Source organism: Candidozyma pseudohaemuli (genome assembly GCF_003013735.1).
Source record: "Candidozyma pseudohaemuli strain B12108 chromosome Unknown scaffold00021, whole genome shotgun sequence".
NCBI classification, from domain to species: Eukaryota; Fungi; Ascomycota; class Pichiomycetes; order Serinales; family Metschnikowiaceae; genus Candidozyma; species Candidozyma pseudohaemuli.
In genome coordinates, this window is record NW_020194455.1 from 60,985 (window position 1) to 84,757 (window position 23,773).

Here is a 23,773-nt window from a genome sequence, read left to right on the forward strand (position 1 = left end):
TGAATATATAATGAGTTGAAGGTGGAAAGAAATAGAACAACTTTTGAAGGATTCAATTAAAATGGTTTTGTGTTTGGGGAATGGAAGGATAGACCCCTGGGTGTTCGGACCTGCAGGGCAGACGGGTAGATAGGCCACACTCCGAACAATGCCCGAATCGAGGGTCCAGTTAGCTTGGAATATGTATGAGGGCTATTCAATTGGTGGTTCGGCTGGAATATTTGAAATGTAACGTTGTGGTGTCGTTGTGGTGACTGTGGTGTTGGGTGAGAATCTCTAGCATGAAGAGCTGTGTCCAATGCTGGATTCATCTGATGCTTATACTTAAAAAAAGGCTTGTTTAGGCTTTGTTCTTGAGCTCTGTATACTTGAAGCACAAAAGAATCCCACTGAATTACGTGTATATCGATTGTATCTCGCTTATGTGTGTATACTGGGAAGCATATTTGTGGCCTATTTGCAGCCAAATCGCATCTCTACTGCTAGTCATAGATGGATGACACCAGGACAGGGAAAATCATCTTTGAATATGCAAAATAAAATCAGGGGGACTGAAATGTAGATGAATATCAAAACTCCTTACAATTTCTTGTTTCTTCAACGTTACTTGTTTCGTTAACGGTACTACAGCCTCAGTTCAGCTATACGGAGCACCTTTCCAGTGATGCCACCAACACATCACATTCTACGCTTTTCTAAAAAAATCAAACCCTATACCACAAAATATCCGCCAATATTTATTGACCTTCCACTGCCAAAACGTCTCCATTCAATCAAATATTCAAATCCTGGTAGCCGATTCGTACCCTGTCCCAGGAGTGCACAGACTACATCTACTTCTCAGAGCGCTGGAAAAATTTTCCATCCACAAACCACTTCTTTTTCACATTATGGTACGTTTCATTCGCTAAACTAAGACGATCTTCCGAACACGCCTCTACGGCACCAGGAAGTGGATTCCTTTCTTTGGCACAAGCAAGGCTCGTAGAAAGCCAACTTTGCCAACTCACTGACAGAAACGTGTCGTCAGGCTAACCGATGTTAAGGAAGCCAAAAACCGCTAACCGACTTCGGCAGAGCCGGGCAGACAGTTTGTAACAAGAATGTGTTTCCACTTCTTGGTGCAAAGGCTGAGTATCCTCTGGATACTGTAGAGATTTGTTGGAATGACTGTTCGTTGAAAGTTTTATTGGAGAACAACAGACTAACTGATCTCAATGACACAGCCCGCCAAGAAAGTTGCTCCCCTCCCATTGGCTGCTAAAAGCCAGGCCGTTCAGGCCCCAACCGCTAACCCCCTTGTCGAGACGAGAAAGAGAAACTACGGCATTGGCCAGGACATTCAACCCAAGAGAAACTTGTCTAGATTTGTGAAATGGCCCCAGTACGTCAGATTGCAGAGACAGAAGAAGATCTTGTCCATGAGATTGAAGGTTCCTCCAGCCATTGCCCAGTTCCAGAACGTCTTGGACAAGAACACCGCTGCCCAGACTTTCAAGTTGTTCAACAAGTACAGACCCGAGACTGCTGCTGAGAAGAAGGAGAGATTGACCAAGGAGGCTGCTGCCATTGCTGACGGCAAGAAGGCCCACGACGTTTCTCCTAAGCCAGTTGTGGTGAAGTACGGTTTGAACCACGTTGTGTCCCTCATTGAGAACAAGAAGGCCAAGTTGGTTTTGATTGCCAACGACGTCGACCCCATCGAGTTGGTCATCTTCTTGCCTGCCTTGTGTAGAAAGATGGGCGTTCCATACGCCATCGTCAAGGGTAAGGCTAGATTGGGCACTTTGGTGCACAAGAAGGCCTCCTCTGTGGCTGCCTTGACCGAGGTTTCTGCCGAGGACGAGGCCGAGTTGTCCAAGTTGGTGTCTACTATCAACGCTAACTTCATTGAGAAGTACGAGGAGCACAGAAAGCACTGGGGTGGTGGTATCATGGGTAAGAAGCACAACGACAAGGCTGCTAAGAAGGCCAAGGCTTTGGAAGTTGCCCAGGCCTCCGGTCAGGCTTAATCGGAAGACACTTAGTTTTAGGAATGTTACGGAAATAGAGAGTGGCAGTCGTAGAGTCAGACTCTTCTAGTAGTGTACTTTGGAAGGGAAATTGATGCTGAATGCTCATCATCTTCCGAGAGAATTAACCTTCATTCTCATCCAGATTAAATTTCATCCTTCGAGCTAGATTTACAAATTATCTTCCCATATGTTGGACTACTGTCTGGTATCGTTTTCGCAGCCATTTTTCAGACAGTATAGTACCCACCTAACATCATATTAATCTGAACGAACTCACTCAGATAGCACCCCAGCTCTATTTCAACAAACTGCTTTCCATCCTCATTTCATTTATACTTCATTAACGCTTCATTTGTGCCGATTTCATAATTTCTCCCTAGAAGTGTCGTGCTTATACTTGCGTCACGTGACCGCGGTGACTGCTCTCACCCTGCACACCGTCCTCAAAATTTTCGCTCCCACTCTAGCAAAAAAGAGCCTGTCGCATTAAGAAGTTTCCCTTTCTTCCACCACATAGAAATCGGTATGTCTCCATCCGCCCCAGAAACTCGTCCAGGGCCAATATCGAAGTGCTGTTAGCGTCCCAAATGCTATATTATTGAAAATCTTGAACCTCCGTTTGTTTAGAACTCCCCAGAATGTTCCCATCCCTCCATCAAGATCTAACGTTGTTTTGACCATAACCACTTCGAATCCTTCCAAACCCCGTACTAACCGTCAGAAAATGGCTAAGTCTAAGAACCACACCAACCACAACCAGAACAAGAAGGCCCACAAGAACGGTATCAAGAAGCCTAAGACTCACAGATACAGATCTTTGAGAAACGTGGACGCCAAGTTCAGAAGAAACCACAGATACGCTTTGCGTGGTACCGCCAGAGTGTTGGCTGCCGAGAAGGAGAGCAACTAAGTGGTGTTCGTAAGTACTCAAATGGTATAAAATAATGTCCATCAGTGTAGCAGGCGGATCATGTGTTCGAGACTGGAAAACCGGAAGTGAACAACTTTTTGATGATGATTGGAATGAGCAGCACGTAGAGGGCTGTCTCAGCGGGAATCCTATAGTATCGAATGTTGTTGAAGCTCTTCTTTGTAGATCATGCTGCTCAATGCTGTACTTGCGGTACTATGGTATACTCAATGTTAAGGAGGGAAATATATTCAAAGTATACTATAATACTTCTGGAATCTTTTACTTCACTCCATTGACTTCGGTAACGATATTGGTTTCATGCTGGTGGTTCTCTTAGTACTAGGTGGTTCTCTTAGTACTAGCCTCTGGTTTGAGAGCTACGGGACTTCCACATAACCTCTGATTCATGCTCCAGAAACTAACCTGAAGAAAATCTTCACATCTATGCTAGCTGGTTTCTTCATTTCAACTGATTGGGTATGTTAAACTGGTTTGAATCAGCCAGTATCTGTGTACCACTTACGGCTTATGACAGATATCGCCTCTTGACTACCATCATTAGTTAAGTTATCATCCCAATTGCAGTTCATTTAGAATTCAATGCATAAGAGCACTAATTACAGAAAAACTATAAGACCCCTTGCCATTAGATCTGGTTGTCTTGTCTCACACTGACTAGACTACCTAACACCACCACTTCATACCGAGTCCAGCCCTATAACTAACGAGACATACACAAACATAACCAATTGTTCTCTGCTTTATTAAAAGAGTCATAAACCATTCATCTAAATCATTTACGAAAGACCCGTCTATGTATGTAATGCAAATCTGAAGGGGGTGGACTGTACGGACCCCATGGCTGCAAAAAAGTGCTTCCCCGAGTATAAGTAGACGTGAAATCCGCCACTTTTTTGACCAACACGTCTGACGCAATGTTCCATAAAATCCAGATTCTTAATCTCAACTTCCACACTTCCGAGGAAGAATTGTCTTCGCTCCTCGCTCCCTTCAACTGGTAAGTGGCACCTCCTGGGGTTCGCCATTATCTACTAACACCCTTCAGTAAGGAGGTATTGATTCCGTTGTCGCCCTATCCCTTGAGACACTCAAAAAGTAAGCCAATGGGTTTGGGGTACGCGTTTTTCGATACTCTTGCTGACGCCAATGTTGCCGTTGAAACATTGCACACGACGGAGTTCAAATCGAGAACCTTGACCGTTCGCTATCACGTCCCGTATGTTCCTGGAGAGAGGATTGGAACCATAAGAGGGTTCAGTAAACTCGGATCTGGGTCGCCTGAAATTGCAGCTCAACCAAGTACTGGCAAGAATAACGAGGAAGACGGCGCTGCCAATGGCCTTAGCACTAAGATCCTCAACGGGTTGAAGGCCAAGTCAGAAGCTGCCCATGCCGTAACTTCTACCCAGAACCATGATTTGAAGCTGGATGTTCAGGAAACCAAAAGTACTTCTAATGCTTCTCAGGCTCAGAACGGGCTGGTTGCTGCTAACCCAACTGCTCCTCCGGGATCATTGAGACGCCTGTCTACTTACAACGGCGCCAAACCATCTAGGAAGACGAAGAGCTCTGCATCCCCAGAATCACCAGGAGAGCAAATCACTTCTTCTATGCTGGAGCCAGAAGAAGATGCTTACTCTAACGACACCATCTTCATCCGTGGTTTGAAGGGCAAGGCTACTCGAGACGCGATCATGGAGTACTTTAAAGCGTACAACCCAGTCAAGGTCAAGATTACAAAAGCCAAGAGGTTTGCAAAAGGATGGAGCAGCCGCAGTAATGTTCTCATCAAGTTTGATTTCAAGGATGGTAACACCATTGATCGGGTGATGGAGGAGTGTCAAAACTGCTTGTTCGATGGAAACCCGTTCCATGTCGACAAGGCCTACGTTCGTAAATCAGCATTGACACCATCCTCGGCAATCTCAGAGAAATCGGCACTGCCAAAGGAGGCACAGATTGATTCCAGCTCTCCAACTATCGCGGAAGCCTTAGAGTTGGGTAAGGAGGAAACCGGCAAGGAAGTGAAAGAAGTAGAAGCTGAACCAGTGGAGAAGACCGAGGTGAAGGATACAGCCGAGTCTAAGCCAGTGGAAGCACCGGTAGAGCCTGCCAAGGTCGAATCCACCGCATGATCCTTCTTTCTAGAATACATCTACAGTATAGCGTATGTCGATTATGTTTTGTGCTTCATTACTATACATCAGAGTGAGCAACACACTTAGTCCTGAGTCTTCTGGGTACCTCTCAACAAACCAGTTCTTCTGGCGGCAATCAAACCAGCCTTCTGACCTGGGACGGCACCTCTGGAGATGGTAGAAGCCTTACCAATGTGCTGGTGGTTACCACCACCGTGAGGGTGATCAACTGGGTTCATGGCCACACCTCTAGTTCTTGGCCAGGAGTTTCTCTTGGCCTTGTACTTGTGGAAAGCTCTACCGGCCTTCAACAATGGCTTGTCGATTCTACCACCACCGGCAACAACACCAATGACACCTCTGGCGTCAGAGTTGATGATCTTCTTGGCACCGGATGGCAACTTGACTCTGGTCTTACCCTCGTCGTGGTTGTGGCCAATGATGATGACGTAGTTACCGGAGGTTCTGCCCAAGGCACCTCTGTCACCAACCTTCTCCTCAACGTTGGAGACGATGGTACCCTCAGGACAAGAGCCCAAAGGCAAAACGTTACCGACGTTCAAAGAGGCCTTCTTACCACAGTAGATGAACTGACCAGTGTAAAGACCCTCGTTGGCAACGAAAGTCTCCTCTCTCAACTTGTATCTGTATGGGTCTCTGAAGACAACCTTGGCCAAAGGAGCACCTCTACCGGAGTCGTGGATGATAGACTTGACAACACCACGAATGTAACCGTGACGTTCAGCATAGTCCAAGGTTCTCAACTTGGCAGCACCCTTTCTCAATCTGGTGTGAGCGGTGAAGATGGAGCCAGCACCCTTTCTCTGGTTACGAATAACTCTACCTGGACATGTTAGTATTATTTTTGGGGAATTTGATACCGGCGGGTTCGATAGAGACGCTGGGAGGTCTCTAGAGCCGTGTTTTAGGACGTTGGTGGTCACATACCCATTGTTAGTGATTGGCGATAACTGGTTAAAAACCTTCAAAAGAGTTTTTCACTGGGTGGAGGTGAGAAGATTTTTTCCTGGAGGGGGCCTGCACCCAGGCGTTCATCACTGCGCACCGGGCTGGAGCCCTAACGGGATGGTATGAGCACGTGACTTGAGGTTGAAGTAGCAGAATTGGCAGGTTTATGCCCCCCTAGGCTCATTCAACGCTAGTATTGCTATGTTCTGAAGCCTCCATAGTAGGGCCATGTGAGCATCCTACCTTTCCCACGTTGCTGGCACTCCCAGCCTCTCACCTCTCCACACCCAAGCAAAGAATCAGAACCTATCTAACACGTCTCGGCTGTTCCTTCAATTTTGTAGATTTCTTCGTCATCTTCATCTCTCCCTTGATGGCGATCACCATCCAGATCCTCTGCGGACACGAACGCCGATGAAACGGGCCAATTCGTCAAACAACTCAACCTCGTCCTCTTTCTTCAAACCCTTCAATTTCTCCTCAAGCGACTTGGGCTTAGGGTTGAAGAGCTTCTCGGCATCCTCGGCGCTGAGTGTCTCCAGCTTCAAAAGCTCAGCCACCTCCTCAGGGTTGTTGTTTTCCACAATAAGCTCGAAGAACTCACACAATTGCAAAAGCGACGCAGCGTCCAAGTTCTTCAATTCTCCTAGCGTCTTGGGGTAGAATTCAGGAGGGTGTTCGCCGTCTTTATTGGTCAATGGGGCGATTTGTGTAGAAGCTTCGGCGTCCTGGGCAATATGAGAATTGTACACTCTCTTGACGTTTCTGTCCTCCAAGAAATCAAGCTGGCTTTGCAATTCCGTGACCAACTGGACTAAGTCGTCGTTGGTGGCGAACTCATCCGTATCGATCTTCTGTTGTGGCTGTTCCGTGTTCAAAGAGGCCATTCTAGATTTGACGTCCTTGACCTGGTACTCCATCATCTGTTTTCCGGTTTTGGCAATCACCTCGCTCTGTTTTTGAACAAGAGCAGAGAGCTCATCGACTCTTTTGTTGAGTTCTTCCACAGACATGGTTTGTTATGATAAGAAGAGTGCTTTGTTACGCTGGCTGATGTGCACAGGTGCAGGAGACACGATAAGACGGCTGGAACAAGAAGTGTCAGGCAAAGTGTAAAATATAGAAATTCAGAGTCAAGTCATTTTTTTAGTCTAATTCTCTCGAATAGCCTACTTTGAGCTGGTTTATTCGAAAGGGCCAACGTGGGATCTGCACTGGAGGATCACTACCACAGCATTCCCCTACAAAAGCCTGAAATAAGCCAGCCGTTCGGCCAAATCTTTAATTACTAAATGTTAAATTTAATTTCCCGAATTGCAAGGCTTAGGTAGGGATGAGTACTGGCAGGTTCATAATCCATAGCGTTGGCCCAATCACTAAAAGATGTCACACTTGCCAAAATCAAGAAAATGGGATTCTGAGCTTTTTGACGGTGAAATCCAAAAATGGACTACCCCATGATCCAGCACGATTGTGCGTCGTAAAGAAAGGCACGTTCTCTGTCACTATAGGTCATTTTGGTGTGCATCACAAGCCGTCTGTCCAAATCAGGCAGGCGAGCAAGCACGAAAGGCGGTGTGCGCAGGTCCAGCAGCCAGAGGGTCCCCGTTAATTCTGGACCTGTTAGTCATATGGCAAAATAAATGGCACAACTGGAATCCTTGAATTCTCACCATTCTAACGGTACCATTTTTGTACCACTATTCTGCAATTTCGGAAATCTTGCAGGAGGCCCTGAAGGAGGCTGCATGGCCTTTTTCGCAGCCAGTAGCAGAGCTATCAGTACCCCGTCAAACAGTATAAATAGACCAGAAATTCCCCTTCTTTACAGATCCACAGAAAAATGCTTCATCGCTTCGCCACCTTCATCCCCTTTGTGCTCATCGCCGGCTCCACGGTGATGCTCCTCTTCATCAACCTCAGTGGTACCCTGGACAAGCTGGTGTTCCTCAACAAATTCTACTTTTCCAAGGCCACCGTTAAATTCGAAAGACGCTGGACCATGTACGCCATGTGTACGCCTTATGGCGACGGTCAGGTCCAGTGCACCAAGAAACTGCCGGCTTACCCCTACGATCCTAGCCTGAATTTGGGTGCAAGCTATGTTCCTGAAGAATTCGACAAGAACCAGAAAACATACTTCTACTTGTCGAAAATTGCCTATCTGATGTTTTTGCTTGCCCTCTTGTGCTCCATTTTGTCCTTGTTGCCCGTGACCATCCTGTGCTGTGCATGCACTGGCTTCCTTACCGGCTTCTTTGCATCTTTCGTCATTGGGGGAGCTCTATTCCTTGATATTTTGGCTTGTTCGTTGCAAACGGCTGCACACGTGAAAGGCGTCAATGCGTTCAAGAAAGCAGGCTTTCTGGCGCTGTTGGGCACGCCGATGTTCATTTGCATGTGGTTGAGTGTTGGAACGCTTTTTGTAGCGTGGGTGTGGATGATCAAGGTTGGAGTGGCTGGGTTCCACCAGATGTTTGGCGGCGGAAAGAAGAAACAGAGCTACGATAGCGAGCTGGACGGGAAAAACTTCCTGGATTGAGCTTCTTGTTAATAATATGGTTTTGGTTGATTTACTGTAGATGCGCATCAGTATGCTGTTCGCTTAAGCTAGCCTCTGGCTCTAAACCGGTCACTTTTGGTCCACCATGGGAATTAAGGTTTCAATTATGAAGATTGGGTCAATGGGTTCTACTGGACCTACGCTGAGCTTCAATGTTCCTTGATTCGATAAATATGGCCGTCTATCAGCTCTCCTGTTCTGTCTGCTCCTTGGGCTTCTCTTCACTGGAATCGGCCTTCTTAGACTCCTCCTTGGACTCGTCGTTGGGTTCTTTATTGGACTCGTCATTCTTAGACTCCTCCTGAGACTTAGAAGTCTGGGTACCCTCCTTGGCCTCCTTCTCCTTCCTCTCTCTCTCCTGCTGCTCCTTCTCACTCACCACGACCCTGTTGCCCAAAGCATTGCGCTCCAAAACTTTAACGTCAATGTCTGCGCCCAAAACGCCGTCTTCTCTGGCCAATTCTATGAGCTCCCTGACCTCACTGGTGGAGAAGTTGCCGTCAATGGGGATCTTTCCAGAAGGAACCTCGAAACCGTCGTAGTCGAGTTCAGGCGATGGAGTTCGTGAGGGAGAGGAAACGGGAGATTCGGACTTGCGGCCGTGAACTTGGCCTTCCTTCTCTTTCTTGGTGCCTTCGTTGTCGTCGTCATCTATATTCTCATTCACCAACTTATGTAGCTTGTTCAAAGTAGCCTCCCTGAGTGCTTCCTCGTTGAGGTTCTCTTTCGAAGGCTGCGTGACTAGTTCGATTCTGCCCATGGTTAATTGGTGTTGTGGACGTGTTTGAGGAAGAGAATTGTCGAAAACAAAAGTTGCTTATGATGTCATACAGACTGGGGGACATGCACTGGCTATCGCTTGCTTGTGTGCAGGTCGCGTGTCTTATCTCTATAAAGCCGGGCAATTCTGCCACCACGAAATGGATTCTGGGATTTTTTAAAAACGAAATGGGGAGGGACCGCCGACAAACACGTAGCTTCGTTTGTTTCGGTTGAATCGGCGCCGGTCTCGGCTGACATGTGATCGGGTGCAGCGCCACACCCATGTCTCACCGAGGCATGTCCATGCATCTCCAGAGTCTAAATGGGACAGAGGGTGGACCCCTTCCCTTTTGGATCAGGGGTGGTTTTAGGGGTTTGGGTGATTTTGTGGTGGCTTCTCGACGTTTTGATGGGTTTCGGAAAACCACGAAAATGACGAATGCCCTGGAAACGACTTGGTTGTTGTTCCTCGTGGTACGGGTCCACCGCTGTATGTGCCCTATAACTAAGCGAAGCGGAGTTCCACCCACTGCTCCTTCGCCAAGATCAGCACCCACCGATCCCTGGTCATCAAGGAAATCTGCCGAATTCCTCAAATTCATTCTATTAATGATGTCCCACATTCAGTGTTAATTGACGTTAACAGGATCGTGCACCCTTTGACTGCCTCCATTCGTGCACCTCACCGCTCCACACTACAATTGGACAATCTCCAAAACTGACTAAACGGATCCTTCTTTCACGTACAGGCTCAACAATGAAGCTCGTCTGGGCATCCTCGGCACGCGGAAGCACCGAGGCCCGAGCCGTGGTTCGAGAAATGTGCCATTTTGTCAAATCCCCGTTATCCGTGATTTCAAAAACTCCCCATATTTCGAAGCTTTTTTGCACCCGCTCGCAAATCGTCCTGTAGCCGTTGAGCGTTTGTCCATCGTGCTTAACCGAAAAGTCTCATTTCGCAGCCATCAGCCGTACGCTCCACGAAGAGTTACACTTGAAAAAAACAAAAATCAAAGAATCTTACTCAAATTCCAGAATCGGTGAATTCTCGTGAATCCCCAAATTCCTCGCGTTCCACCATATCGTCGTCCTTCCTCTTTCGGCCTACCCCACTGAGCCTCCACCATCAACAGCGCGAACCTCATTCTCCATAATTCCACCTCCACCTTCTTCGTTTTCCTCCACACATGGACACCAGGCGACCGGTCCTCCTCGTGGCCCTACTAGGGCTTTTCTTTTTTTCGCTTATTGCCCAGTCGTACCTTTACGGCAACCACACCGGCGCCGATGCTCCCGAATGTCGAACCGTTTCAATGTACCCATCGTACGCTCGAATACGGTCTTTTGATAAAACGCATACCCGTTTCGCTTCCAAGTACTCCTTGTGGCTTTACAGGGAGCAGGGCAAGGACACCATTCCCAAGAAGGAAGGAGAGGGTTTCCAGGCGCTCGATGGTATCCCCATCTTGTTCATTCCTGGAAACGCCGGATCGTACCGTCAGGTCAGATCCATAGCTGCCGAGACGTCCGTGTTGTGGTTCGATCCAAACATCAACGTGGTCGACAACCCCAAGCAGAAAAACTACGACTTCTTTGCCGCCGACTTCAACGAGGACTTCCTGGCCTTCCATGGCCGTACCATCTTGGACCAGGCCGAGTACTTGAACGACGCCGTGGCCTTCATTCTCCTGCTTTACTCCCACAACGAAAACCCGCCCACGTCTCTCATTTTGATGGGCCACTCCATGGGCGGCATCGTCGCAAGACTCATGCTCACTTTGCCCAATTACGTGCCAGGATCCGTCAACACCATCCTCACTCTTTCGTCGCCCCACTCGGCACCTCCACTCACTTTTGACGGTGATCTCTTGCGGGTGTACTCCGCTATCGACCGTTTTTGGTACGACGGCTTCCACCTGACCCTGAAAGAGCCCTCCTTGGCTCAGCAGAGACTCCACAACGTCTCGGTGGTTTCTCTCACAGGCGGTCTCCTCGATTCCATTTTGCCTGCCGACTACACCACCTTGGGCTACTTGGTGCCGCCCTCCAACGGTTTCACCATGTTTACCACCGGTATTCAGGATGTCTGGACTCCCTCAGACCATTTGGCCATAGTGTGGTGCCGCCAGCTCCGAAGACTGATTGCCAAGTGGCTCTTGAGCATCGCTGATATAACATCGCCTCACAGAACGTACCCCTTGGAGCGCCGCATGGAGCTCCTGCGCCAGTTGTTCATGACTGGCTTTGAAAAGTACACTGATCAGGACTTTGATTTGACCAAAGACTTTGTGAGAGTCACCTTGGACAAGAGCACCGTGAACTTTCTCGGCCCCAATTCACTCCTTAAATTGACCAACAGGCGCCACAGTCCTCGTAAGGTCAACATCATCATGACGGAGCCCGGACAGACCCTTCAGTTCCTTTCTCTGGACGTCTTGACATACTGGGAGGATGCCATGATTGCCGAATCCCAAACGGCCAGTGCTCTTATGTGTAAGAAGGCCAAGAAGGAAAACGCCGATCCAGACAATTCTTTTGCCGGACTCGAATGTATTGATTTGTTCACTCACATCCACCAGGTGCCTCGTTCCAGCAACGATGTGCGCAAGTTGATGGACTCCTCCTTCGATGGCGACAAGGAGTCTTTCTACGGCTGTAAGATTGGGCCTCAGATCTTGGACAACTTCGATATGATCATCATTCACGAGCCGTTGAAGACATCCGACTCGCACTTTTCCGTGGCCCATCTTATATCATCCAGCAAGACAAATGTCACTCTTGAGTCGGACTTAAGCAGTCTCTTGGTGTCGAACGTCGAGGCTAAACTTCCTGCTGACAGACCCATGGCATTGAACATCTACGTTCCCGGAGCTTGGTCCAGCATTCTCGCCTACAAGGTTCGCTTCAAGAACTTGGAGAAGAAGGGCCAGGATTTCTCTCCTTTCATCCGCCAATGGAGAGACGAGCCATACGAGACCAAGTGGCACATCAACGTCAAAAACGGTGCTGAGACTCATATCAGTGTCCACGCAATTGCTCCATTTACACCATTTGACAGAACCAGAGAGCAACAGGGTGTGAACCTTGAACTTTGGGTGGATCCTGAGAATCCAAAGTCAGACAAGCCTTTGGAAGACGTCAAGGTCATTTTCTCTGTTGACGTTTGGGGCAGTTTGAGACTCTTGGTGCTTCGTTACAGACTAGCTGTTGTGGCTCACTGCCTTGCAGTCTCGTTGTTGGTGTTTGTCTTCCAGTGTTTGAGATATTTCGACACAGGCAAGTTCCCTGACCAGTTGTATGGTCTTGGGTGTGTTTGCGAGCGCAAGCTCTTCTCGATTTTGGTGGTCCTATTTGGATCGCTTTCGGTAATTGTCAAAAACAAGACCATCCAGGCTATTCTTAATTTCGCTGACCCGGTAGTCTGGCACCGCAGAAACGAGATCAACATGAGCTTGCATCCTGACTATACCCTTAATACGTTCTACCTTGGTCTCGAGGAGGACTGTCTTTGGTATTTTGGCCCATTATTTTTCCTTATGGCCATTGGCATCAACTGGTTCATCTACCACTTCCTAATTTACACCGGTCAGCTTATAGTTTACGTTGGAAGGTTGACGAAAATGTTCCCAAGAAGCTTTGAAGAAAAAGAGGCACCTCTTGTTGAATGGAACAAGACCAGGTTGGGTGTGTTAGCGCTTCTTGTTGTTCTTGTGTCGTTCTACTTGCCATACCAATTCGCTTACTTGACCGCATTGGCATTGCAAATCGTTACTGTTATCAAGCTCATGGCCCACCGTAACGCTAAGACAGCCTGCAACTACAATATCAGCTTGATGTTGTTGATGCTCTGGGTTTTACCCATTAATATTCCGGTTTTCATTGTGTTTGTCCACAACTTCAGCATCAATTGGACCTCGCCATTCTCGTCACACCACAACTTCTTGGCTGTGGCGCCTATCGTTGCTTTGGCACAGCTTCAGAGCCAATACAGCGAATGGGTTCCAATTCCACGCAAGGGAGAAGGTAAAAACATTTACTTCCGTGTCGTTATGGCGGTTCTAGTGTACACTGTCTTTTACTGTATGGTTTACGGCGTTCGTCACACGTACTGGCTACATCACTTGTTTAACTTTTCGTGTGGCTTGCTTTTGCTAGGGTTTGGAGAGAAGATGATGTTGTGACTAGCCGACGCACGCCACCGGTGGCGCTTGAGGAAGAATTCAAGAAAGCACGATTAATACGGAGAAAATGGGGTCACTGAATTGACCCTGGTGGCGTTGTGTTTTGAAGCTCGTTGTTTTGAAGCTCGTTGTTTTGAAGCTCGTTGTTTTGCAGTGGCGATTTCGCCATCAATTGTGGGCCGACATGGTCACGAGTCTTGACTAAGGCTCCATAGCATATACATTAGACATTCTGTGATAAGAAAATAGACATTATGGATAGGGCAATGTAGTGAGAGGGTAATGGGGTGATGGCGCGTGGAGTGTTTTGAAAATAAACAAGGCAACAAATAGCATAGTATTAGTATCGTTGTGGCCAGGCGTCAAGCTACTGTACAGCGGAGTCCAATACAATTCCATTACTAATATACAAATACATTACACTGAAAGCAGCCAGTCATGTGCAAGTGCTATCACACAGTGAAGCAAGTCAGCGGCATAACTTAGTTGGCAGCAGAGGAGTACTTGGTGACAGCTCTGGTACCTTCGGAGACGGCGTGCTTAGCCAATTCACCTGGCAAGATCAATCTGACGGCGGTCTGGATCTCTCTGGCGGAGATGGTGGACTTCTTGTTGTAAGCAGCCAACTTGGAGGCCTCGGAGGCGACTCTCTCGAAGATGTCGTTCACGAAAGAGTTCATGATGGACATGGCCTTCTGGGAGATACCAGTGTCTGGGTGGGTCTGCTTCAAGACCTTGTAGATGTAAGAAGAGTAAGTCTCCTTTCTGGTCTTGGTCTTTCTCTTTGGCTCACCGGAAGAGGCGGTCTTCTTGGCGGCTGGCTTCTTCTCGGCTGGGGCCTTGGAGGCGGGCTTCTTCTCTGCTTTAGGGGCCATGATGTCTGTTCAAAGGGATGATGGGAAAAAGTCACTTTGATTGCGAACGGGCTCCATATATAGTGAGCCTGGCGGGGGGGTAGGTGTCCTGCAGAAAGCCGCAGGCGAGGAGAGCGCGGTGTCTGGTGTAAAAAACAGCACGCACTCGCGGATACAAACAAACACCTGGAGAGCACTTGAGGATTCTCTGGAATGGCTGCAACTGAGGAACTACCCCATAACAAACAACGCCACGGTGACGGTGACGGCGCGGTGAGGTGAACGGGTGTGCATGCAGCGCCCAGCGTATTCAATTCTACTTTGTTTTTGTTTTTTTATGAACAATTGCCCCAAATACTTGGACCGTCCAACCACTTCAATTTCCAACGCCTACCGCCAGGCTAGTGTTCGGAGCCAGATCTGGCGCCAACGGCCGCCACTGGGGCCTGGTAGCGGCGGCGGTGGCAGGCGTGCGAATTATGCCCGTTTTTACACCCTGCTGGCGTAAATCGCATCCCGTCCTCGCGCACTCTCCCGAAATGTCTCCTGCTCCTCTCCTGTGCACTTTGTATCCCAGCGCGGTGCGTGGGGCTGACAGACCGCTGCGTATATAAGCAAGACACTTGCTCGTTTTTTCCCATCATCAAAAACACAAATTATTAAAAATGTCCGGTGGTAAAGGTAAAGCAGGTTCCTCTGAGAAAGCATCCACTTCTAGATCCGCCAAGGCTGGCTTGACTTTCCCAGTCGGTCGTGTCCACAGATTGTTGAGAAAGGGTAACTACGCCCAGAGAGTCGGTTCCGGTGCCCCCGTGTACTTGACCTCTGTGTTGGAGTACTTGGCTGCTGAGATCTTGGAGTTGGCTGGTAACGCTGCCAGAGACAACAAGAAGTCCAGAATCATCCCAAGACACTTGCAGTTGGCCATCAGAAACGATGAGGAGTTGAACAAGTTGTTGGGTCACGTCACCATTGCCCAGGGTGGTGTCTTGCCAAACATCCACCAGTCCTTGTTGCCCTCCAAGAAGGCCAACGCCAAGGCTTCTCAGGAGTTGTAATTGCTCGAAAATTGATTTTTCTTGTGAAAGTATTATATCGCAAGCAGCACGGGCTGCCTTGCTGTGTATATTAGTATGTGGTCAATAATGTTACATGAAACTGTTTTGTAGATGAGTCTGACTCAATTGAGTAAATATTAGATTTGGTGGAGGCTTTCGGCCTTGCAGGGTCCTCTCCGTGGGGTACTGTTTTGTTGATATCCTCCATCTTTCCAGATCGGGGTGTCCTGCTGAAGCGCTGAACGAGTGGGTTATTCTTAGGGATGGGTTATTTTTGAATGAATAAAACCCAAATTAGATTGAAAAGCATTCTTTACAATAAAGCCTGTGGAAATCTTCATTCTTTGAACACTGCTTTCGTCTGTTGTTCCTGTTAATGCCTTAGCACCAACGATGCACCCAACTCAAACATCAAATCCAGAACTCACTTGCCAAATTCCCATATTAGGTAGCAAGCAATCTCAGAGACACCTCCTCCCAGCTCTAATCTCCTCCAGGTCATGTAATTCTAGACCAATCCACATTCTGATCCCTCGATTTGCAGCCAATCAGAATGCACCGTCAGAGAATAAAATGCCTCAGGAATGCCCTCCGTCTACTTCAACGCCACCTGAAGCACCTTGCCTCGCCCCGTGGGCCCGGCCCGCTGGCTGTGTGTTTCAATTGTTGTGCTGTTTTGCGAACGGACCAATCAGAGCACGCCATCCACATGACAAAACAGGGGAAAATCGCCAGGGTAAATCGTGGAATGGCACTGACCCCTATTTGAGTTATTTTGTTTGCCACCGACAATTTTTCTCCTCTAGCCTGACCCTCCTTGTCCTTCACTCAGTGTGTGCTTCCATGGGTGCGCAGACCTTCGAGCTCAAACCACCATCTCCAACGCCACACATTCCGAATATGACCGGCATTTTCGGTTTTTCTCTCAAATAAAAACAAAAGAAGTAAAAATTCGATGGAGTTGGTTTTGGGTGTGTCACGTGCCTGAACCGGCTCATCAACTGTTCCCTCACCATCACCAACCACCATGGAGAAGTTTTCCAATTGGAGAGACAAAGGCACGGGCATTTCGCCCTTCATGCCCGTGGACAACCCACAGCAACCAATCAAGAAGATTCTTGTTAACCCTGTGCTTGTGGCCGTCAAATTGCCCTTGTTGTACATTTTGTATGCCTTCACCTTGATAGCACCAAAACCTGTGCTTCTGGTGATACTCAAGCACATTTTCGGCGTTACAGATATTGACTTGCTGGTGGAAGGAGTGAGGAAACTGAAGACGGCTGAGATCGACAGGAAAAGACCTGGTCTCAACCACTTGGTGGTTGCAAATTACATCTCACCCATTGATGTGTTGCTCTTGTACGTGATCTCGGCCGCCAGTTCAATCAATTCTGTCGTTGTGGTGCTTCCTCAAGACGGAAAATTGCATGCATTGAGTTTCTGGCAATTTTCCAAGGTTCCCTTCTTGGAGCCAGATGCTCCTTTGCCTGGAAAAGAACTCACAGACTATGCTGCTCTCAAGAACAAGTTTGTCATTTTGTTTCCAGAGGGCACGCCTTCCAACAATAAGGCCGTGCTTCCTTTCCACAAAAGCATTGACCCCAAGTTGCTCCAGCTTCCTGGCTTCTCGTATCTGACCATCGTCCTCAGAGTGTACCCCAACCTCATCACATTGCCAGTTCCCAACGTGACACTGTTTCAATATTTGTGCAAGTTGTTGACTGTGGGCAAGGTCTTTGTAAAAGCCAAAATCGTGCCACATGTGGATCTGAAACCTTTCTCCATCAAGGCTGCCAGGGAGGTGTTCCCAGACAACGGCTTGTCATTGGTCGGTGACGAGATGAACGTCAAGGAGAAAACAAAGTTCTTTGCATACTATAAGGGCTATGCTTTGTCCCAGGTCACCAAGGGTTAGTCTGTCACAATGTAATATTGGGTAATTTGCAGCCACACAAATAGTCATAGAGTAAATCAGCAATCAACTGGTTGTAGTCTCTTTTTCGTCGTTCTTTTCGTCCTTCCTTCTGTGTTTCCTCTCCTCGTCTCTGTGTCCCTCCTTGTCCCTGTGTCTCCGCTTCCGGTGTTTCTTCTCAGACTTGGGGGCCTCTACCTTGACCAAATTGGCCATTGGGTCATTGAAATCATCGTCATCAGCAACAAATGCTTCTGAGACTGCCATTTCCGCGACTCCTGAAGAGCCCACCTCGATGGTCTTGGATTCTTCCACATGCTCCACTCTCTTGGTCTGCTTCTCTTCCCTTTTCGGGCTTTTTGGAGCCTCAATTTGAGCGGGTCTTGCTTCCAGATAATCAACAGCAAAATCGTCCTCCTCCTGACCATCCCGTAGCTGGTAGTATGTGTGGTCAACCTTTAGTGGGCGCTCGTATATTAGCACACCATTGAAGTTATCCACCGCTAGAACACATGACCGCTGGTCCTCGTATTTCAAATAGGCAAAGCCTCTAGATTTCCCGCTGTCTCTGTCCTTTATCAAGTTAACATGAGTAGGGTTTCCCCATTGGGAGAATATCTTCACGAGATCGATTTCCTGAATCTTCTCGTGGAGGTTGCCCACATATATATATGAGGTGTCGGCGTAATCCTGGTGCCATGAAGCAGCATCAGAAACATTGGACTCTAGTTCCTTTTCATTGATGGCGTTTATGCGGTGTATCGAGTTCATGCAGAAATGAGGCCTGATTGTACTTGGGGAAGGTGTAGCGCGATGAGATGATTTTTTCAGTATCACCAAGAAAGCAGAACACGATGGCCAGGCTGAAGGGTGCCGAAAAGGCTGGAGCTGCTGGAAAAAAGAGAAAATCTGAAGAGGAGCCCGAGAATGAGCCCGAGCTCGACGTTGAGGGAGTTTTGACCATGGAGGGTTCCGATGAGGAGGACGATGATAGTGAAGCTGAGCTCAACCAACTTCTTGCTGAGCAGGAACCTGAGGCTGAGGATGAAGACGAAGATGATTCCAGCGATGAAGATGAAGATGACGATGAGGAGGAGGAGTCTGACGACGAGCTGGATGCTGCCTCTGCTTCTTCTGCTGTGACAGACAAACTCAGTGGAGTGCAACTTCAGACATTGGAAGACGAGGACAACGGTGAGATTTTGGGAAAATACTCCGATGGCCGTACCCGTATCATCAAGCCTGAGATCGAGCCTGTTTACGAATCGGACGACTCGGACGCTGAAAACTTCAACACCATCGGCAACATCCCCATCGCAGCATACGAAGAGATGCCTCATATCGGTTACGACATCAACGGTAAGCGTATCATGAGACCCGCTAGAGGCTCTGCATTGGACCAGCTCTTGGAGCAGATTGAACTTCCCGAAGGCTGGACCGGTCTTTTGGACCAGAACACAGGTCAGTCTCTCAAGCTCACGGAGGATGAGTTGGAGTTGATCCGCAAGATCCAGAACCAGGAGCAGACCGACGAGTCCATCAACCCTTACGAGCCAACGATCGAATGGTTCACACTGAAAACGGAGGTTATGCCTCTTACTGCTGCCCCAGAGCCTAAATCTCGTTTCCAACCTTCTCAGCACGAAGCTAAGAGAATTATGAAGATTGTCCGTGCTATTCGTCTGGGCAAGATCTTGTCTCCAGAAGCTGCCAAGGCCAAGGCCGAGGAGAACCAGAACAACTTCGACTTGTGGGAGCACGAGGACCCTGAAAACAACCATTACATGAATATGAGGGCACCCAAATTGCCTCCACCAACGAACGACGAGTCTTATAACCCACCAGAGGAGTACCTCTTTGACGAGGAGGAGAAGAAGAAGTGGCTCGAGGCCAATCCTTCTGAAAGAGATACCAACTTCATGCCCCAGAAGTACTCTGCCTTGCGTAAGGTGCCAGGCTACTCCGAGTCCATCAGAGAGCGTTTCGAGAGATGTTTGGACTTGTACTTGGCTCCCCGTGTGCGTCATGCCAAATTGAACATCGACCCCGAGTCGTTGATTCCCGAGCTTCCTTCGCCAAAGGACTTGAGACCTTTCCCTATCCGTTGTTCCACAGTGTACAATGGCCACACCGGTAGAATCAGAACGCTTTCCATTGACCCTCAAGGTCTTTGGTTGGCCACTGGTTCCGATGACGGTTCCGTCAGAGTGTGGGAGGTGCTCACAGGCAGACTGGTTTACAAGTTCCAGGCCATCGACACCGAGGAGAACCCAGAAGACAAGATCGACGCTTTGGAGTGGCATCCTGAGCCTGGCATGGCCATTTTGGCTGTTGCTGCTGCAGAGAAAATCTTCCTCCTAGTGCCACCAGTTTTCGGTTTCGATTTCGAAAACAGCGCCAGAGTCAAGATCGAGGCCGGTTGGGGTTACGACACTTTCGGTAACAAGCGTAAGGACACAGAGATCAACGTCAATGACGATGACGAAACCTCCAAGAACGACCTGGAGCCCAAGAAGGAGGTTGCCAAGTGGTACACTCCAAACGCTACCCAGACCCAGGACGGTGTTGCTGCCATTGTCGAGTGCAAGAAACCAATCAAGAAGCTCTCGTGGCACAGAAAGGGTGACTACTTTGTCACTGTCGCTCCCGAAGCCAAGAACACCGCCGTGCTTATCCACCAGTTGTCCAAGCACCTTTCCCAATCGCCATTCCGCAAATCCAAGGGCACCATCATGGACGCCCGTTTCCATCCATTCAAGCCACAGCTTTTCGTGTCGTCGCAACGAACCATCCGTGTGTACGACTTGGCACAGCAGCAGCTTGTCAAGAAGTTGATGCCTGGTGCCCGTATGCTTTCCAGCATCGATATCCACCCCAGAGGTGACCATCTTCTAGCATCTTCCTACGACAAGCGTGTCTTGTGGCACGACTTGGACTTGTCTGCCACGCCGTACAAGACGCTTCGGTACCACGAGAAGGCCGTTCGTTCGATCAAGTTCCACAAGGGCAAGATGCCATTGTTTGCCTCGGCCTCTGACGACGGCACCATTCATGTTTTCCACAGCACTGTGTACGACGATTTCATGACCAATCCGTTGTTGGTGCCATTGAAGAAGTTGACGGGACACAAGATTGTGTCGAGCATTGGAGTGTTGGACTTGGTGTGGCACCCCAAGGAAGCATGGTTGTTCAGTGCCGGTGCTGACGGTACCGCCAGGCTCTGGACGACGTAGTTATGATTCGGTCATAGGCGCTTGCCTCATAGTAATAGAATGGGTATTGAGATTGATGTAGGAGCATGCCGTTAGTATTACTACAGGTGTACTTACCAAATGCAAGGGAGGTGTCTTCAAAGTGGCCATGACGGCCTTGATATCGTCAAAATAGCTTCAAAAATCTTCCCTCTTATAAAGTGTCAATAACCTCACAGCGGGATAGGGCCCCGTCGGTGTATTCGGCGATCCACACCTTCCGATCATCCTTGAAAATCAAGTCCAGAAGTAGAATCTGGATATTGTCCACCACCCCGGTGTTCTCCTTGTGCAACAACCAATCAAGCTTCTTCCAATCAAGCACGCCTTCATGGCAGAAACACCGAGGGGTCTTGTAATCGGCCACAAACAGCAGCGGCACTTCGGCAACAAATAAATGAACACCGCCTAGATCGGCTCCGTCGCGTGCCCAGCGCAACACGCCCTTATCTTTATACAGAGAAACCTTCAACCCGGTTTCCTCTTCAGTTTCCCGAATAATGCATTCCAAAGGAGATTCTTCAGGATCAAGCTTGCCTCCGACGCCGTTCCAGCGGCCCATCCATGGCAGCTTCTGCCTGTTCAAAAATAGCACCTGCTCCGTTTCCGGGCAGTAGATAAACCCTAAGGTGTACTTATAGCGAGTAGTAGTCATACGCGTATGCGCGACTGTTGATGTAGTAGCATATTAGGGTGACTGATTTTGCACCCAATTGAGACCCTTGACCATACGGTGCCATGGAAGTGGCCAATGTTGTGCTTCTTTTCCAGTTTGGGTAAACGAGCTTTTCCCGTGCTCCGTGTAGAATTGCTCAATGGCAGCCAAATCGCTGGGTTTTCCTAGCTTTCTATAGTCTTTGCGGAGGTACAAGAGAACACCAGCTGAACGGGCCAATGGAGACGGCGCTGGCATGTACCAGAGGGCCAAAGCACCCACCATAAGCCTAGCACATGTTCCTGGAGGAATACCGCCGAAACCTGCTCCAAAAGCTGGAAAAACGGCAGCTTCAATGTCTGGAAGTGAAGCAAGAAATGTAAGTGCCGCCCAGGTGCTGTAGAAAGCCTTTTCGTGTAGAATTGGGGCTGGAACTTCCATAGTAGGAACCTGGATTAGCGTCAGAACGCCCTTGTCGACAGCTATTGAGCCTGACGTGTGGGGGATCTCAGATAGTCTGACCAGGTGGGCTGAACCGGGAATAAGAAAGCCGTGGTTCTGCAGCAAGCTGTAGTTTTGAATGGCTGTTTCGACGTCACGTTCCTTTCTGTGGTCTTCGGCGATCAACGAAAGCACTGCCTTGTCGAATCCACCTCCCATGAACGAGAAGGAGTTTGCTGGTGTCACAATGGCCGTGTTCTCGGGATTCTTGGAGGTCACAAAGTCACGAAGTGGGCGGTTGACCACGGACATTTTGATCTGGTTCGGAAGGTACGGAGCCACCTCTGCTATGGCATCCTCGAGGCATTTCACTAGGATTGGTGTGGTGTTGACAAAGTAGAATTTCATGGAGCGGGTAGATGGAGCAACAGGGCGATTCAATGCTGTTTGCCTTGTATAGGTGAGGTTTTGCTCAATTGGCTGGCGATCAATTGGGTGTGGAGAAAGCGGTGGTCGGTTATGTAGTGGAGCTTAAATGGTGTGATGATAATGGCTGCGAAACTGAGTCAGTCAGATCCAGGTGAAACAAAGAAGTAAGGGTGTGCAATTGTTGGTGGAATGAACGTAAAAAAGAAGGGTGGTTTTTGCTGATTGTTGGTGAATGGTTGGCTTTGGGAATAACTTCGATATAGTGTGGATATGGAGATCTGTTGATATGGAGATCTAGGGTGCACCCTAGCGGTATAAGCATCAGTGTACATCCTAATGTAATCCACGAAATACACACAAGTTTGTAGAATAAGTGAAAAAGCAAGGATCATACAGAATCACCGACAACTCTGGAATTGACTCTATGTCACCTCAAGATGTCACCTTCCATGTCCAATCTATCAGCTGTCACTGGCTGCGAAACTGACCATGAGGATATCCCCCATCGAAGCACAAACCATCTTTCAAAAATAACCAATCAAATTTCCCAAATCAACACAATCCAACTCCCCATATCTCCCAATTCCAAAATACCACCACCATCAAAACTGCTTCTTCGCTGTCAAGCTTGGCAGACGTCAAACCCAAATCACTCGGAAAGTGGCCCCATTAGGCTACATTCGAATTCACGGTCAGATCCAGGAACAAAGAAGGAAGCCCGCGTTGTGGCTGAAACTGAGACAGAGTCAGGGCGGAACGCATGTGCTAACAGAGCCTGCAACAACGTCCTGATTGGTCAATCCAGCACCTCAAGGGAAATGCTGATTTCTCGAAATGTGACCAAAATCGCCCATTCTCGCCCGTATGGCTTGTGGAAGCAGGGCTTGAGAAATGTGGGTTTCAGCGGGGAGAACAATAGCACGTACGTGACCGAACGTAAACAGAGGTCATCAGCCGGGGTTAGCTTTCCCAACAGAAGAGATGATTGGATTTTGAAGAGAATTGGTGATATCGGGTTTTCAGGGCAGAATTGGCCTGGACGACTTTCTACCGAAAACACAATGGGCCTAAAAGCACTAAAATTAGCGTGTGCTTTAGCACCCGGATGGCTGCGAAAAGCCACAACGTTCGGGGTAGGAGCCCACCAAAAGGCAAAAAAATATAGAAAGACGGGTTTTTTGTAGATTCTCCGGATCCTTCTTTTACTGCTTGTGCAAGGCCAGATCTATCGTCACGCCGCCACAGCACGTGCGCCTAACGCCGAGACCATGGTGTCTGAGTGATTAAGTTAAAAACCAGGCGATTTTGAATGTTAAGTGTTTTGATTGGTTTCTGTGGTGGTACTCTTGGTTGATTTCATGGGTTACTGGGGAATTGTAGGGGTGTGGCTTGTAGTAGGCTGGTGTAGCGTGGAAACAGAGGGATCCGACCGAACCGCCAATTCAGCCAATTGACGACCAAAGCTCAAAGTATGCTTTCTTTGATTGAACACAAATGCCCCTCTTTATAAACTTCACGAAGTTCTGGCAAATCAGGCAGATTCACCGGGGCATCTGTCAAATCACTCCAAGCCAGATCCAGTCAAACCCGCCAGACACGTCCATCCACACA

General features: G+C 48.5%; 13 protein-coding genes across 13 annotated transcripts; 7 read left to right on the top strand and 6 right to left on the bottom strand.

Moving 5' to 3' along the window:
• Positions 1–1,217: 1,217 nt before the first annotated feature.
• C7M61_005062 (60S ribosomal protein eL8) lies at positions 1,218–2,012 on the top strand (the record flags this gene model as incomplete). Its single annotated transcript, XM_024860374.1, has 1 exon — positions 1,218–2,012. One exon carries the CDS (start codon positions 1,218–1,220, stop codon positions 2,010–2,012), a length of 795 nt encoding a protein of 264 aa, XP_024711436.1.
• A 2,040-nt stretch (positions 2,013–4,052) lies between these two features.
• On the top strand, positions 4,053–5,084 carry C7M61_005063 (uncharacterized protein; the record flags this gene model as incomplete). Its single annotated transcript, XM_024860375.1, has 1 exon — positions 4,053–5,084. One exon carries the CDS (start codon positions 4,053–4,055, stop codon positions 5,082–5,084), a length of 1,032 nt encoding a protein of 343 aa, XP_024711437.1.
• An 86-nt stretch (positions 5,085–5,170) lies between these two features.
• Positions 5,171–7,069, bottom strand: C7M61_005064 (60S ribosomal uL2 domain-containing protein; the record flags this gene model as incomplete). The annotated part of the gene is made up of 2 exons (XM_024860376.1): positions 5,171–5,931; positions 6,463–7,069. 2 exons carry the CDS (start codon positions 7,067–7,069, stop codon positions 5,171–5,173), a joined length of 1,368 nt encoding a protein of 455 aa, XP_024711438.1.
• Positions 7,070–7,899: 830 nt separating this feature from the next.
• On the top strand, positions 7,900–8,598 carry C7M61_005065 (SUR7/PalI family protein; the record flags this gene model as incomplete). Its single annotated transcript, XM_024860377.1, has 1 exon — positions 7,900–8,598. One exon carries the CDS (start codon positions 7,900–7,902, stop codon positions 8,596–8,598), a length of 699 nt encoding a protein of 232 aa, XP_024711439.1.
• Positions 8,599–8,803: 205 nt separating this feature from the next.
• On the bottom strand, positions 8,804–9,379 carry C7M61_005066 (uncharacterized protein; the record flags this gene model as incomplete). Its single annotated transcript, XM_024860378.1, has 1 exon — positions 8,804–9,379. One exon carries the CDS (start codon positions 9,377–9,379, stop codon positions 8,804–8,806), a length of 576 nt encoding a protein of 191 aa, XP_024711440.1.
• A 1,189-nt stretch (positions 9,380–10,568) lies between these two features.
• On the top strand, positions 10,569–13,562 carry C7M61_005067 (uncharacterized protein; the record flags this gene model as incomplete). The annotated part of the gene is made up of 1 exon (XM_024860379.1): positions 10,569–13,562. One exon carries the CDS (start codon positions 10,569–10,571, stop codon positions 13,560–13,562), a length of 2,994 nt encoding a protein of 997 aa, XP_024711441.1.
• A 482-nt stretch (positions 13,563–14,044) lies between these two features.
• On the bottom strand, positions 14,045–14,437 carry C7M61_005068 (uncharacterized protein; the record flags this gene model as incomplete). Its single annotated transcript, XM_024860380.1, has 1 exon — positions 14,045–14,437. The coding sequence occupies one exon, from the start codon at positions 14,435–14,437 to the stop codon at positions 14,045–14,047; it is 393 nt and encodes a 130-aa protein (XP_024711442.1).
• Positions 14,438–15,081: 644 nt separating this feature from the next.
• Positions 15,082–15,474, top strand: HTA2 (histone H2A; the record flags this gene model as incomplete). The annotated part of the gene is made up of 1 exon (XM_024860381.1): positions 15,082–15,474. One exon carries the CDS (start codon positions 15,082–15,084, stop codon positions 15,472–15,474), a length of 393 nt encoding a protein of 130 aa, XP_024711443.1.
• A 1,027-nt stretch (positions 15,475–16,501) lies between these two features.
• C7M61_005070 (lysophosphatidic acid acyltransferase) lies at positions 16,502–17,389 on the top strand (the record flags this gene model as incomplete). Its single annotated transcript, XM_024860382.1, has 1 exon — positions 16,502–17,389. One exon carries the CDS (start codon positions 16,502–16,504, stop codon positions 17,387–17,389), a length of 888 nt encoding a protein of 295 aa, XP_024711444.1.
• A 63-nt stretch (positions 17,390–17,452) lies between these two features.
• Positions 17,453–18,157, bottom strand: C7M61_005071 (U2 snRNP complex subunit; the record flags this gene model as incomplete). The annotated part of the gene is made up of 1 exon (XM_024860383.1): positions 17,453–18,157. One exon carries the CDS (start codon positions 18,155–18,157, stop codon positions 17,453–17,455), a length of 705 nt encoding a protein of 234 aa, XP_024711445.1.
• Positions 18,158–18,240: 83 nt separating this feature from the next.
• Positions 18,241–20,619, top strand: ERB1 (Erb1p; the record flags this gene model as incomplete). Its single annotated transcript, XM_024860384.1, has 1 exon — positions 18,241–20,619. The coding sequence occupies one exon, from the start codon at positions 18,241–18,243 to the stop codon at positions 20,617–20,619; it is 2,379 nt and encodes a 792-aa protein (XP_024711446.1).
• A 172-nt stretch (positions 20,620–20,791) lies between these two features.
• Positions 20,792–21,292, bottom strand: C7M61_005073 (uncharacterized protein; the record flags this gene model as incomplete). The annotated part of the gene is made up of 1 exon (XM_024860385.1): positions 20,792–21,292. One exon carries the CDS (start codon positions 21,290–21,292, stop codon positions 20,792–20,794), a length of 501 nt encoding a protein of 166 aa, XP_024711447.1.
• Positions 21,293–21,325: 33 nt separating this feature from the next.
• Positions 21,326–22,141, bottom strand: C7M61_005074 (putative ADP-ribose 1''-phosphate phosphatase; the record flags this gene model as incomplete). The annotated part of the gene is made up of 1 exon (XM_024860386.1): positions 21,326–22,141. The coding sequence occupies one exon, from the start codon at positions 22,139–22,141 to the stop codon at positions 21,326–21,328; it is 816 nt and encodes a 271-aa protein (XP_024711448.1).
• Positions 22,142–23,773: the final 1,632 nt, after the last annotated feature.